The 16,313-nt window shown below is 41.9% G+C and overlaps 1 protein-coding gene across 1 annotated transcript in view; it reads left to right on the top strand.

The window, feature by feature from the left end:
* Positions 1-16,313, top strand: part of adamts9 (ADAM metallopeptidase with thrombospondin type 1 motif, 9) — a 65,326-nt gene that overhangs the window by 17,695 nt on the left and 31,318 nt on the right. Inside the window, exons 18-26 of the mRNA XM_038277881.1 lie at positions 744-873; positions 1,624-1,750; positions 1,846-2,056; positions 2,129-2,293; positions 2,770-2,931; positions 4,700-4,819; positions 11,209-11,316; positions 11,398-11,565; positions 14,295-14,531. Of these exons, the coding sequence (XP_038133809.1) occupies positions 744-873; positions 1,624-1,750; positions 1,846-2,056; positions 2,129-2,293; positions 2,770-2,931; positions 4,700-4,819; positions 11,209-11,316; positions 11,398-11,565; positions 14,295-14,531 (1,428 nt within the window). The remainder of the gene's footprint in view (positions 1-743; positions 874-1,623; positions 1,751-1,845; positions 2,057-2,128; positions 2,294-2,769; positions 2,932-4,699; positions 4,820-11,208; positions 11,317-11,397; positions 11,566-14,294; positions 14,532-16,313) is intronic.

The raw sequence follows: 16,313 nt of genomic DNA, 5'->3' as shown, positions 1-16,313 counted from the left end.
AAATGAGAATGATGTACAAACGTATGCCAATCTGGAGAGTATGTCATGCAGTGATATACTGTCAAAAAATTCTGTTCGGAAGGCAACTATGAGCCACGCACTCAAAAAATAAAGCCTTAATGGAAAAAGCCATCAACAAGGAAGGCATTGCTGAAAGAAACCCTTGTGAGACATGTAAAAAGGTGCTCAAGCTAAATGAAACCTGAACTGATTGCTTTTGGCCTCCATGCTTGCATGGTGGGAAAATAACGGCACATCAAACTAAGTAAAACATTCATGGTGAAACATAGGGGAAGCATCAGGATGTTTTTCTTTTTGGGGGGGGGGCAGAGCAGTTGGTCAGAGTTGCAAAAAAATTCAGACTAAAGCAGAGATCCCTGCTGAGCTACAATAACGTAGATTGGAAAGAATCACCATTACTGTATGATTTAAATTTGCCTTAACCTTAATATTGTAAGATTCTGTAAAAAAACAGAAATTTACCAGTTTCTACTGCCATCGCTCCAATTTGCAAAGAAAAATAGGAAAACAGAACTGGAAGAGACATGATAATGTAAAGTTTTTGGTTTTTACCTTAAAAAATTGTGAAAAAGTGTTAATACCCTTACAAAAATATGTTGCTTTAGAGGAGTAAGTATTAGTTCATTCTCTTTCAAATATCCACTTTTGCTTTGGAAGGTTTGTATTATTCACAAACTCCTATCTTCACTGTGTTGAACTGTACCTCACTGTCCTCCCTCCAGGTGCTCTCTGTTGGAAACCTTTACAACCCAGATGTCAGGTACTCCTTTAATATCCCCATAGAGGATAAGCCGCAGCAATTCTTCTGGGACGCTTACGGGCCCTGGCAGGAGTGCAGTCGGCTGTGCCAAGGTGAGGGGGAGGCACATGTGGTTGGCAGGCCTTAGTGTTAGAAAAGATTGAAGATAAAAATGATAGAATGAATTATAGCAAAAGTGGCATGGAATATAACAGAACTGGGAACCCTTATAGCAACAATTATAAAGAAATACTTTTTTTTTTGTATTTCTCAGGAAAATGTCACAAGGTACCAAATAAAGTTTATTTTAAAGCAAGTATACTGTGATATATTACCTTCTTTGACATGACTGTGGATTTGTCAGGGTGGTTAGGTCTGAGGGGGTGGCTCGCAGGTAAACTTGAAAACTTCAATCTGTGCTACAATACAGTTTGATCAGTGTAAGAATCTCTTTCTGAGCTTATTGACACAGCTCTGTTGATGTATGGCCAATTCTGACAGCGGGTTACACAGCCAACATGTAACGCCCTCAGCTGGAACTCTGCTCTCTTTGCACCAAAATGCAAAACTCTTAAGGTTCCCAAGTAGATTATGATAAAATAATCTTTTTATTCAGTCTAAAAAAGAACAAGAACAGCAGTCAAAGTGGAGTTTAATTCATAAACAGTCACCAAAAGTAAATCCCCGCAAAATCCATTTGTTGGAGTTGACCGTAAGCACCAAGGTAAGAGCTGGACATAACACAGAAAAAACTCCAGCTAAACTCAACTCAATGAGAAAAATATTTTTAACTTGTTTAGGTAATCTAGTTTTATGTCAATAATAGTTCTGCATTTAAAAAAAAATGTTTTTAATCTCTACAGGAGAGCGGAAGCGAAAGACTCTTTGCAGCCGAGAGTCAGACAGAGTGGTGGTGTCAGACCAGCGGTGCCACAGTGCGGTTCGGCCTGCAGTTATTACAGAGCCCTGCAACACAGAATGTGAACTCAGGTCTGTTTTACCCATTTAACCGACTTTTGCTACCCAAAAAGGGCCAAGTCGGTGAGTCTTGCCAATCTGTGTCTGACCTCTGTCTCATGTATCAGATGGCACGTGGCCCATAAAAGTGAATGCACCGCCCAGTGTGGCGCTGGATACCGCACTCTGGAAATAGAATGCGCCAAAATCAACCGCTCAGATGGCAAGATCCAGAAAGTTGATGACCGCTACTGCAGTGGGCAACGTAAACCTAATGACCGTGAAGGTTGCCGTGGAGATTGTAACCCTGGTGGGTGGGAGTACTCACCCTGGTCAGAGGTATGACAATAACAGAAGGAAACAAATTTATTTAGGTTTTCCTTTTAGCTGATGGCTGACTTTCATTTGCAGTGCTCCAAAAGCTGCGGCGGAGGCACCCGACGTCGAGGAGCAGTGTGTCGAAAGACTTCTGAGGGTGGCGATGAAGAGAGCAGATGCAGTCAAAGGGATAAACTAACCGTCCAACCCTGCAATGATTTCCTCTGTCCACAATGGGAGACTGGTGACTGGTCTGAGGTCAGTTGAGGCGTACTAGATTCTTTGCGCTTTGAAATCTGTTTTCCAGGTAGATTTCACAAAAAAGATATGCAAACCTATTGGATTTTTTAATTCTAATTTGATCTGGACGAAAATCCTACTGGTCTATCTCAGTAACTTCTCTTTATTTATCCACTTCCTCCACTATGTGTAAGTTTTGTGAAAGTGGTGATTGCAGGGTGCTTGACTGCTGCTCAGTTTGTAAATATTGAAGTTTGCTAATCTCCGGGCTGCAATCGAGGATTGCTTCACCTCTCCTAAATGCTATACTGTAAAGGCATATGCATGACCACACTTCCTCTGGGTTTGGCTCCCATACAATAACGATACTTTGAAACATTTACTTTAAACTATGTTACTAGGAAATGCCTTCAGATAAGCTTAAATACAGCTGTTGTGACAACTACAGTTAATGTTTTATGCTTCTATGTCATTCTCTACTGTTTCCTTATCAGTGCCTTGTAACATGCGGGAAAGGCTACAGGCACCGTCAAATATGGTGCCAGTTTGGAGAGGACCGCCTGGATGATCGCTTCTGCGGTACATCCAAACCTGAGTCGGTGCAGACATGTCAGCAACAAGAGTGCGCCTCGTGGCAAGTTGGACCCTGGGGACAGGTGAGTGGGTCCTACATGTTTATGACATTAAGTGCACACTGAACATGTATGTTTTTTCCACCAAAATGTGAACCAACATTGCAGTTCAAGTTTTTTTCTGTAACTCTACATCTACAGCTGTAATTAGTTGTCTTAGTAGGTTCAGTCCCCGCTTAAGTATTAACCTAAACATAGATGTTTAGAGATTTAAAGGAACATTGGAAGGTTTCTGAAAATATTTGAAAAGACTTCACTTAAAAAAAATGCACATGCACCACCAGAGAGGGAATGCCTATTAAACCTATGTAAGAGGAAAAAGTCAGAGTTGTGCTTCCCTGCAGAGCATGAGCATTGTTCCTTTAACGTGAAACTTTATTTTGCTCTAATGGATACTTATGACTTCATACATACATTGTTTTGCAGTGCTATTAATATCAGATGATGAGCACTGCATTATAATGCTCAGTATTTCATCTAATAGCATCATTTTGAGGTTTAAAAGTTTTGTGTTTTTTAGAAATTCAAAAATGAAAGCTGCTTTGTACATTCACTACACTGTATTATTATGTGTCTTATTTTTAATTAAATGGCAACGAGAAGGTTGGTCAGGTTTGACCATTTTGATGGATGAAGCTAAACACAGGCAATCTAATTATAATAAATTTGATCTGGAAGTCTAATGGAAAGATTTAGATTAACGCATATTTGTAGATTAAAATGGTCTAGTCAAAGTACAATCAATCAATCTCCACATATTCTCTCCACCCAAAATCCATGAGCTGAAGTTATGCTACTTAATAAAAATCAAATGAATTGCATAAATACAGCTGTGATTTCAGGAATTTATACCAATTACTGACTCAGAATACTAAAGAAGTGCTCCACTCCTTAAAAAAAAAAAGGAAAAAAGGCTTAAATCCAAAAAAGCCAAGTATTTTGTATTGGTACTATATCAAATGAAATTACAATAATGTTTAAGTTGTTAATCGAAGCAAGAAAAACACATTTTAAAGACATTGGTTTGGTTCTATCTTGTTGTGACATGTAGAGCATTAAGGAAAGATTTTTACTGTATTTACTTCCAACATATGAATGGAACTGTTATGCCTAATAAACCTCGAAATCAAACAATACAGGGATTTCCCAGCCATTTGTTACTGAATGAAATACAGTGAAGTATTAGCCTAAAAATTGTTCCTGCAATGTTTACTAAAACAGGAAATGTTCAAAGCTTGTTTTTTTCCTATATAGACAATATTGGCCGCCCAGATCCTCTAAATCGCTGTGTGATAAAAGCTCTTCCTGAAATAATGCATGCAGCACATTGTCTGTTTGCATTCCCAGTTTGTGTCTGCGCACACAAAACTTAACACCCAAAAATGTGAACTATTTCTGTGCCTCTCATCAGAGGATGTGCGCATGTTAACATGTATTTGAAGCAGTTTAATGAAGCGTGGCCAAATGTTAGCTAAAGCCGCCGCCACACAAGTTTGACCCTGTTTTAGTGAAGGCAATGAGCCAGAAGCGGGCGCGGGATTGTACCCTTTGACTTGGCAACAGTGGAAAAACCTCCAAAGCAATCTATCTGAGCTTCTTCTGCTCCTCATTTGTAGAAAGTCCTAATTCTTAATGTGTCTGGGCAGAGTTATTTATTTAAAAAGGAGTTTTTCTTGCCTACTTGCATAAACCGACAGTTCTGCGCCTGCCTCTCTGTCTCCTTTTCACAGTTGTTAACATTTCCCACCGCTTCTCATTTTTTTCCTCTCTCTTTCTCCCTCTTTGAACCCAGTGCACTACCTCTTGTGGGCCAGGCTACCAGATGCGAGTGGTGAAGTGTGTGGTGGGCTCCTATGGTGCTGTCATGGACGACACTGAATGTAATGCTGCCACGCGACCCACTGATACGCAGGTGAGAGAACGATATCTACCCAGAATCCCTTCATCTCCTCTGGATAAGATTTCTGGTTATCTACAGTTAAAGGATATATATCTTACTGCGTATAAAATGAAATAAAGCCTTTCTGGTCCATAACTCTGAAGCCTAACAAGATGCCAGGATTGAAGTTGTAAGAAATAAATGGTATCTTGCATATATATTAATAAGGGTGTGGTGTTAATTTGTATTCAGCATCTTAAGCTGCGTCATCTTACATGTTTTCATACATTATTGAGCTGAATTTATCTAAGTCATCTTCCTATCAACTCTGGCCATCGTCTCTGTTCCTTGCTAAAAAAATCCTTCCCCTAGCATGATGCTCCCACTTCCATGTTTCACACTTGGTATGGGTAGTGTTTTTTTATGGTTAAACATTGACCAATGTTAAACATCAGCCTCATCTGACCACACTAGAGTCCTGCACGGGTCGAGTTTTACCAACCCGCACCTGCCCGAACCCGTTAGGATGACTACCGAACCCGACCCGTCACCCCAGATATCTTCAATTCAAATCCGAACCCACCCCGACCCGTTGAAATTTAACCCGCAACCCGACCCGTTAACACATCAAGTAATAGGCTATAGTACGCTGCGCTGTAGAACAGTGCCTTAACACTGCAGCAGATGTGTATGCACTGACTGTGGTCTTTTTGGAGGGAAGCCCACACTGCCAGCAGGGCTTTAAGCTACAACAAGGGTGACCCCAGTGCCTGATTAATATAAAATTTCTGATGTCCATAACAACACACACGCATAAAAAAAAATCACCAACTACCCGCCTGCACTAAAAAAATATCCGCTCGAAAAATATCCACCCTCAAAAGAGCATTTTAGCGGGTGACCCGTCGGGGACCCGCGGGTACCCAACCCGTTGCAGGACTCTAGACCACACCACCTTTTTCCATAAGTGTTCTTTGTCTCCTACAGGTTTTCATATGGCTTTTTCTTCAAAAAACGGCCCTTTTCTTGTCTCTCTTGTCTAACTAAAGCCACTTTCCCACGGAAAATAACGCATTAAACCGGGTTTTTCAAACGTGGGTTGACCCGTTAACAATCAGCATTTGGCTCCCTTCCCAGAAGTAAAAAAGCTGGGTCTAACCCCTCGCTGGCAAGCTCCTTGGCCTCTGTCCCCCTGCCGCTGCAGGCCTGGTGAGACAATCATGCAGGGTTAGCGTTGATGATGTCACCACTGCAACAGAAATCATAAAGTAAACAATAGAGAGAAACATGTAAGGAAGCCATAGCGTATTAAGTTTGGTTTATTGTTTTGCACTTTTGTCCCCTGAATCATTCTTACCAGTACTGCTCTATGTTTATCGTATGTAAGCAGAGTTGTTTCGGCTTGTAAGATCAGAAGCGACTGCTGCAGTGTGTTGACATCCGTACTATGCGTTCAATGGTGTAACATAATTTAGCCGGTTCCCACATCATGCAGATCTGAACCGAGGCCATTTTAACACGAGTTGCTTCTCGAGTTGTTTGACCTGGGTAGACATGCATCAGTTGCCATTAAAAGCTGATTGTTCCCTGGGTTAAACTGATTTTTTGGCCGGTGTGAAATTGGTATAATATGCTTGTTCTTTTAATGTGGAGCTCTGCAGCTCCCCCTGTGTTACCATGGGCCTCTTTACTGTTTCACTAAGTAATGCTCTCTCCTCACCTGGTCATGTCAGGTGAGGTAAAGGGTCATGGCAGGTTTGCATTTGCAGTGTATGCTCTCTCAATTTGCCAGGTGATGGGTTAAATAGTGGGCTATTATTCTATAATTGGTCTCTTGTTTATACTTCACCACCAGGCACTCTGGCATTTTGTCTTTGCTGTTTACTCTCTAACAAGCTCACAACCAAAGGCTGCATATATTCAAAGTACACACAACTGGAGTCTATTTACTAATCATGTGACATCCGTTGCATTGGGTTTTATTGGGCTGTATCAGAGTTAAGCAGACCTAATATAGATGTACATTACAGTCTTTAACCTTTTTGTTGAAATTAGAAAGTTTCTGTTATCTGTATTATCTAATCTGTTATTAACTTGACAATTTTTAGACAAACACAAATATGAATGCTTTTGCAAGATACACTCCTGTGTGATTAAGTGAAATATTTTAATTGACTTTTTCCTCCAACCTGCATAGGTTTTAGTTCTTAATGACCAAAACAAAAAATCCATTAGAACACCTAAATTTAAAACTGTGACACTACTGAAAAACAATAACTTGGTAAAACGATAAACCACAAAAAATTGATAGTACTCATTCCAGGATTGCATGCATTCAAGTAAATCCTCAACAAAATATTGCATTTTTTTACTAGCTGGCTCACCGTGACTTTATAGATATCATTGTTTTCTCCACCAGACCACCACAACAACTTGAGTCTTGGATCAAGTTCCCTCTGCATGTTCTGTTGCTCAAATCCCATTTTTTCTGGAATCTTATTTTATTTGGTCTGCTTGTTTCCACTACCTATAAAATGTTGCCTATTTCTGACTTCACTGTTAATTGTTGACAGCTCCAAACTGACCTGCATGAGTAAAAGAAGGATAAGAGTCCTGTCACACGCAGCACAACAGTAAACATATGGAAATAGGTGTTACGGTTTAAGTGCACAAGAGAAGCCATTTATTTTGTCAGCGGGTGCTCTGTGGGAAACACATGAATTAAAGGAGAGTTCAACTCTTTATTGTGGCATCTTAGGGAGATCTGACTGCTATTTCAGCACATTTTCAGGAATGGAGGCTTTTTATCATTGCGAGATAAACTTTTAATCATATATATAAACTCCTCAGGCATGAGACTTGATGCAGTTCAGCAAATCAGACTGCAACAGGGGGAGATTCTCACAATCTTGCTAACCTCTACACTGATCCAAAGCCCTTTGTGTGTAGGGCTTTATACAAAATGAACAATGCAAAGTAAGTTCCTCATCCAAACAGCTCCTATAAGTGTCTCAATTATGTTTAAATAAGTTTTATTCTTTGAATAAAGTTAAATAATGAATAAATTTCATTGCTGTTTGTTCCGTGTACTGCACCATAGCAGCTCGCCATCGGTTTTGCTAAAAATCTTTTTCGATAGCTCGTTTAGCTTCTTTAGTGAAAGACTTGTACTCCCCGTTTTCAAAAATGAGTGCTACCGCAGGTCATTCATCCCTGCTGCCACCAGACTATACAATGCGACTCTACAACTGCAATAAGTTGTGCCATGTATAATGTGCAGTTACTATCTAATACCCTGTGCAACAACCTTTTTATATATTATATTTGATACCCAGAGCAATAGTTATGTGGATAAATACTCATCTATATAAATACCTATGTAAACACCCTGTGCAATAACTCTGTATAATATTCCTGCTTTGAAAAAAAGGAATTCAGCTATATATATACATATACATACATATATATATATACACTCACCGGCCATTTTATTAGGTACCCCATGCTAGTAACGGGTTGGACCCCCTTTTGCCTTCAGAACTGCCTCAATTCTTCGTGGCATAGATTCAACAAGGTGCTGGAAGCATTCCTCAGGGAGTTTGGTCCATATTGACATGATGGCATCACACAGTTGCCGCAGATATGTCGGCCGCACATCCATGATGCGAATCTCCCGTTCCACCACATCCCAAAGATGCTCTATTGGATTGAGATCTGGTGACTGTGGAGGCAATTTGAGTACAGTGAACTCATTGTCATGTTCAAGAAACCAGTCTGAAATGATTCCAGCTTTATGACATGGCGCATTATCCTGCTGAATGTAGCCATCAGAAGTTGGGTACATTGTGGTCATAAAGGGATGGACATGGTCAGCAACAATACTCAGGTAGGCTGTGGCGTTGCAACGATGCTCAATTGGTACCAAGGGGCCCAAAGAGTACCAAGAAAATATTCCCCACACCATGACACCACCACCACCAGCCTGAACCATTGATACAAGGCAGGATGGATCCATGCTTTCATGTTGTAGACGCCAAATTCTGACCCTACCATCCGAATGTCGCAGCAGAAATCGAGACTCATCAGACCAGGCAACGTTTTTCCAATCTTCTATTGTCCAATTTCGATGAGCTTGTGCAAATTGTAGCCTCAGTTTTCTGTTCTTAGCTGAAAGGAGTGGCAACCGGTGTGGTCTTCTGCTGCTGTAGCCCATCTGCCTCAAAGTTCGACGTACTGTGCATTCAGAGATGCTCTTCTGCCCACCTTGGTTGTAACGGGTGGTTATTTGAGTCACTGTTGCCCTTCTATCAGCTCGAACCAGTCTGGCCATTCTCCTCTGACCTCTGGCATCAACAAGGCATTTCCGCCCACAGAACTGCAGCTCACTGGATGTTTTTTCTTTTTCGGACCATTCTCTGTAAACCCTAGAGATGGTTGTGAGTGAAAATCCCAGTAGATCAGCAGTTTCTGAAATACTCAGACCAGCCCTTCTGGCACCAACAATCACGCCACGTTCAAAGTCACTCAGATCACCTTTCTTCCCCATACTGATGCTCGGTTTGAACTGCAGGAGATTGTCTTGACCATGTCTTCATGCCTAAATGCACTGAGTTGCCGCCATGTGATTGGCTGCTTAGAAATTAAGTGTTAACGAGCAGTTGGACAGGTGTACCTAATAAAGTGGCCGGTGAGTGTATATATATATATATATATATGTATATATATATGTATATATATATACACATATATATATATATATATATATATATATATATATATATGTTTATATATATGTATATATATATATATACACACACACTGTATATTTCCCCATGCACCTTTTCTTACTTGGCAACTTCTTCTTTGACTATTTGAGCCGACGTAACAAGTACATTTCTCGACTGTGAGATCAATCAATCAATCAATCAATTAAAGCATAGGACTGTACATCACAAATCCCCCCCCACCCCTCGAAAAAAATGCTGCCATCATATCGAAGCATAGCATGTTTTTTTAACAGAGTAATAAAAAACATAAGGAAGCAACTTTGCTTTTTTTCTATAGCTTATCTATAATCTAATCTGCTTTTGAGCTTCAGGAATTGCTGTCCTTTCTCTTAACTCAATTCAAACACCTCATTGATCAATCAGATTTTTATCAGAAATCTATGGTCTGAGAATGTTTCAATAACTTTTAAAACAATGTATTTCAATTTGTCAAATATGTAATGTTTTTATAAATAGATATCTGAAACTAAAGGCCCAATGTATATAAGACTTGGAAAAGCTTGCCCTACGTGTAATAGAGTTATAAGACCAAACTTTAAATAGTAGATGTAATAATTTATTTTAATATAGGGTATATTTTGTTTGTATGTTTAAATTTTTTATTTTATCATAGTAAGAAAAACACATATACAGACACAAAAAAAAAACACACAGAGAAACTACAAAGAAACGTACAGTATTTAAGTTGAATGAGAGTTTTGTTTGGTCAGCGTGGGGCGTAAACGCATTTCAGAGGGCTGAGACTGCAGAGTCAGGATGAGGCCCCTCTCCAGTCGCAGCAGTTCTTAATTCCGGTGCCTGGGTCGGCAGGGACTGGTGACCAGTGACCCTGAAGCAGTCGCCTCACCTCCTTGTAATTCTGATCAGCCAGCCATGAAGTGGGCCACCAGGCCGCTATTCCCACCACCACTCTCTACCCAACAGGACTCAGAGAAGGAGCATTCGTGAGGAGGAGGGGAGTTATTATACATGGGAGGAAAGGGGCACACAAGAGTGAGACACCACATGCGGTTTTGATCTCCTATGTGATTTTCTAAAGTAAGATGTGTATACATGAATGAGTATGGCAGGAAGTGTGTGTAAAGCAGTCTTTAGCACTACTATGGGGCCTATTTGTTTCTTTTAGGAAGCACAGTGTGGAATGTGTAGTCTACCCAGAGTCTGTGAGACCTGATTAAGGTCATCATTCCTAGAGACAGAGGTCAGAGGGCAACGGAGGGCAGGGGTTGAGAGGGAAAAGGCGGAAGGTGAGGCACAAGGGGGTGGATTAGGGGTGGAGTTTCTAACCACGCCAGGATGGGCATTGGAGCCCTAAATACCACTCCACTATGACCTGTTATGACAGGGATCAAGGCTTTATGCTGAGTGGCTTACTGCCACAATCCATAGTTTGAACTGACAGTGCAGACCATGATAATGTTGTTTTGATAAGGTGGGGGGAAAAGGTTGATGGGAAACATACCCACTTTCAAACATGGCGCTGAAGGTATATAGCTCTACTTGTTAACAGCGGTCCCTCGTCATAAAAACCTTTCTGATATGTCTGGCATGTTGATTTCAGAGACAGATGTTGTTACAGTAAAGTCATTTTATTAAACATCGCATGAATGGGTGTATGTGTCTCATTCCTCACAGGACTGTGAAGTGGCCCAGTGTCCGAGCAGCCACCCTGTTCCCCCAGGAACTAAAGTCCCCTCTCACCAAGGCCACAGAACCCAGTGGAGGTTTGGTTCCTGGGCTCAGGTTGGTTCACTTCTTGCATTTTTATTGCAATGCTCAGTATAATGTTTTGCATCTTCTTAACATCTTTCTTCTACTTGACAGTGTAGTGCCAGCTGTGGCAAAGGCACCAGAAGGCGTTTTGTGAGTTGCCGTGACAACCAGGGTGGTGTAGCAGAAGAGTCGGCTTGCGCTCACTCTCCAAAACCACCCGCCATGGAGGTGTGCTCCGTTGTAGCTTGTGGACAGTGGAAGGTGCTGGAATGGACAGCTGTAAGAAAGCCTCTATTATCCTAATTTGGATTGCTGCTGATGATTTATTGGTTACATAACCTTTTTGAGCATTTTAGAAAACAAACAGCACCATGAACAAAAGGGAAGTCAGCAGACAGGTCAGGGATAAAGTGTTGGATAAACTTAAAGCAGGATTAGGTTGTAAAACGATATGCCTCTGCTTTGAACATCTCCCAGACCATTGATCAATGAAGCTGTCATGAAATCCATGTTACCTCTGGGGAGGAGTTATAGAGATCCACAGCTTGAGAAGACCACTTACAGCTGTACACTTTACAAATCTGGCCCTTACTTCTTAGATTTGTATTTCTAAAATATCTTAAAAACATTTTCATGTTTCCCTCTTTCTTTAATACTTCACTCTTTTTTTAAAGTTACATATAACATCAAATCCCAGTAAACTGAATACATATTCAGGTTGTAGTTACAGGGGTAGAAAGACTTCTTTAAAGACTTTGCAGCAGCTAGACAAGTTTTTGAAGGAAACTGAAGAAGTGGTGCAGCAGAGCAGAGAAGGTGTGAGAGTTTGATTTGGTTGCGTCTCAAACAAAGATTAAGAATGCAAGTTTCTGGAGCTGATCCGAGAGGCTTCAGTGAGGGGGGCTTCGCTCTTGTTTACAGATGTTTCTCATCAGAGCCGTGGCGATACAATACAGTCAGATTCCAAGCCTGGTCATTGTGCACTGCACACACAAATGCAACCTCATAACCATCCTCTCGTATCACCAAGCCAGAAATACCCAGTGACAATCAGAAAGGAAACGATTTATCTTAAGGCTAAATCAGATCTTGAGTCTCAGAGAAACACATTGTGGACTAAGGCTGACTACACCAGGAAACCATCCATCTCATCTGATATTCTAGATTTGTTTAATCAAGGAATGCATCATATGCATTAGTATACAGTGTGTTTAATGGGGGGAAATATTGTGACATAACTGCATACACTTCTGAACTTCATGTAAAACAGAAACTGGACTTCTGTGGAAGAGCAGAGGGAGATAATTGTGGTGTTGGTGAAAATTCTGCCTTGCACTTTTTTCTGAAAGGTTTTTAACCTAAAAAAGGTCATAGTTCTTGCTTTTTCTTTCAAAATGAGACAACCTGAGTAAGTTTTTATGAGGAATATTTCTATAGGTTTTTGTATATTATAGTACTCTGCAACAGTCTATACTCATCTATCTCAGTTTGAAAGGTCTTCTCACAATCAGACACTTTGTTGCTCAGTTGCTCAAAGTATTTATTCCAGATGTTTCATTCACATCCAGAGTCTCTGAGTGTTGGGTGTAACTACGGTACATATTGACGTTGTTCACTTTTCAAATATATGTTCCTTTCAATTTAAAGCACTGCATCTTACTACAATTCTGTATTTTAAAGTGACTATTCATAAGTGCGTCCTCTACAGCAGAAGAAGACTGCTTTCTGTTCTGGTGCAGAGGGAGAGCAGATCAGCTGAGACAGAGGCCCACATGAAGCCATTTGGCTGAGGAAGGCTGTCTTGCAATGAATCCTTCACAGGTGTAAAAAATAGATGCAAGGCAAAAATAGAGAGGCCCAAAGGTTTGCCAATAGCAATAGTCAAAGGTTTTTATATGTAACTTACTAACATGACATGCGTATTGAAGTGATATTTTTTCTTAAATTGTTTGAAAACTATAATTTTTTAGCATCATACCTATTTTCTGTGTTAATTTACAAAAACATCCACTTCTAAAGCATGTGTCATATAGCGCTAATGTGTTTTTTCTTTTTTTTTTAAATAAGAATTTAAAATAATTATTATGTTGATGTATATGTACTGGAAATGAGTGTCTTTACTCACTTATCCACACACCATGATGATCACTATACAATGTTTTAGATATATCCAATTCATAACTGGGTAATTGAACTCTCAGTTGCATTTAAAGTTGCAATAGCAGGAAAGCCATCTAAATACATCCACATTTCTTATCATAAAAACTAATTGGGTAGGTATTTCACTACGAAATTAGTTCCTTTCATTGTGCAGTAACCCAGGTTTTTAACCCAGAAGTAGTCAGTAGTTATAACCCACCACCTAGACAACAAATGGGTCTCCTGTTGAAAGTTCTTCACTACTAATTGTTTTAAGGTCAAAGGTTAGTGGTACAGCAAAACTAAAGCAAGTGGGAACAGCTGTGGCTAAACCATATTATTGCAGGCCAGACAGAGGGGAAAGAAACACAAACTTTCAATTACTATATACCTCAAAACTTCACTTGGTCTTCAGATTAGCTCAAGAACAGTGCAATTATTTCCAGCAGGTGCAACCAAAGCATCAGTTGGACTGGTGTACAGCACATGTTTTTTAGAAACCGGGCCTAACCCTGTAGTTCCAGTAAGACAAACTGATATGTAGCACATATTTTACAGCTTCCTGCTCCCAGCTTTGTGGTAAAAGTTTGGAAATTGTATCAATCTGTTCCAACAATAAAAAATATCAGTGCACAAAGCAGAGTCTGTAAAGAAACTGTTGATAGTTTGTTGTGTAAGAATTGGAATGGTTTGACTTCAGCATCTTGGGGAAACTTCATAAAGGGGCTTTGGCTAGAAAAAATGAGTTTAAACAAGGGAGAAGATTCCTCATGTCTTCCAGATCTTGGATCTCAAACAATGAATAGATGGAATTTATAATTACCGGTACATGAAATACATTCACTCATACCCCATGTTTTGTTTTTTAGTGCTCTGTGACATGTGGGCAGGGGAAAACAACACGACAGGTGTTGTGTGTCAACTTTAACGACCAAGAAGTGAATGCTAGTGAGTGTGATCCAGACGATCGTCCAGCCACAGAGCAGGACTGTGCCATGTCTCATTGCCCGTCCCGTTCCAGCGAGTCCAGACCTTTGCCGTCCTCACCAAACACCATCTCCAGGAGTAGCCACTCCCAGCAATGGCGTACCGGACCCTGGGGCGCGGTGAGACATCTGACACACAGATTCAAAAATTAATGTGTTTTTAAGAATATAGCACATTTTCCACTAAAGAGAAAAACTTGGTTAAGATGTGAGAACGCCTAAAATTTATATTTGATTATATTCATTGTATCTCGTACTCCTCGTCTCCTGCTTTATCCGGAACCGGGTCGAGGGGGCAGCAGACCAAGCAAAGACTCCCAGACTTCCCTCTCCATGGACACCTCCTCCAGCTCTGTCTGGGGAAGCCCTAGGCGCTCCCAGGCCAGCCGAGAGACATAGTCTCTCCAGCATGTCCTGGGTCGTCCACTGGGCCTCCTCCCAGTGGGACGTGCCTGGAACACCTCCCGAAGGAGGCGTCCAAGGGCCATCCAAAGAAGATGTCCGAGCCACCTCAACTGACTCCTCTCGATGTGGAGGAGAACCGGCTCTACACTGAGCCTCTCCCAAATGACTGAGCTCCTCACCCTATCTCTAAGGGAGAGCCCAGCCACCCTGCGGAGAAAGCTCATTTCAGCCGCTTGTATCCAAGATCTCGTTCTTTCGGTCATGATTCAGATTTCATGACCATAGGTGAGGGTAGGAACGTTGACCAAGCAGTAAATTGAGAGCTTTGCCTTTTCGCTCAGCTCTCTCTTCACCACGACAGACCGGTGCAGCATCCGCATTATTGCAGCAGCCACACCGATCCGTCTATCGATCTTGAACTCCTCCACCTGAGGCAGGGACTCTCCTCAACCTAAAACAAGCCACCTTTTTCCGGTCGAGAACCATGGCCTCGGACTTGGAGGAGCTGATTCTCATCCCGGTCGCTTCACACTCGGCTGCGAACCGCCCCAGTGCACGCTGTAGATCTTGGCAGGAGGGAGTCAGCAGAACTACGTCATCTGCAAAAAGCAGGGACGAGATCCGCTGGTCCCCAAACCAGACCCCCTCCGGTCCTTGGCTGCGCCTAGAAATCCTATCCATAAAAGATATGAACAGGACCGGTGAGAGAGGGCAGCCCTGTCTGAGTCCAACATGCACTGGGAACCCGCCCGACTTAATGCCGGCAATGCGAACCAAACTCCTGCTCCGCTTGGACAGAGAACGGATGGCCCCTAATAAAGGGCCCCCGACTCCATACTCCTCGAGCACCCCCCACAGGGCAGCACGAGGGACACGGTTGAAAACCTTCTCCAAGTCCACAAAACACATGTGGACTGATTGGGCAAACTCCCAAGAACCCTCAAGCACCCTGCAGAAGGTGTAGAGCTGGTCAACTGTTCCACGGCCAGGACGAAAACTACACTGCTCCTCCTGCAGCCGAGGTTTGACAATCAGCCGGACTCTCCTCTCCAGCACCCTGGCATAGGCCTTTCTGGGGAGGCTATGAAGTGTGATTACCGATAGTTGGAACACACCCTCCGGTCCCCCTTCTTATGTAGGGGAACCACCACCCCAGTCTGCCAATCCTGGGGAACTGTCCCCAACCTCCACGTGATGTTGAAGAGACGTGTCAACCATGACAGCCCGACAACATCCAGAGTTTTAAGATACTCAGGACGGATCTCGTCCACCCCCGAAGCCTTGCCACAGTGGAGATTTTTGACTACCTCTGTGATTTCAGCCTGGGTGATGAACGAATCCAGCCCCAAGCACCCCGTCTCATCTTCCCCCGTGGAAGGCGTGTTTGTCGGGTTGAGGAGATCCTCAAAGTATTCCTTCCCCGCCCGACAATATCCTCCTTCAAGGTCAGCAGCTCCCCACTCCTACTGAAAACAGTGTTAGCGAAGCACTGCTTTC

Source organism: Cyprinodon tularosa, unplaced genomic scaffold, assembly GCF_016077235.1.
Source record: "Cyprinodon tularosa strain WSP-4 unplaced genomic scaffold, ASM1607723v1 ctg135, whole genome shotgun sequence".
Classification (NCBI taxonomy): Eukaryota; Metazoa; Chordata; class Actinopteri; order Cyprinodontiformes; family Cyprinodontidae; genus Cyprinodon; species Cyprinodon tularosa.
Note: the sequence above shows the minus strand (reverse complement) of the source record. Positions and strands in the feature narration are given on the sequence as shown.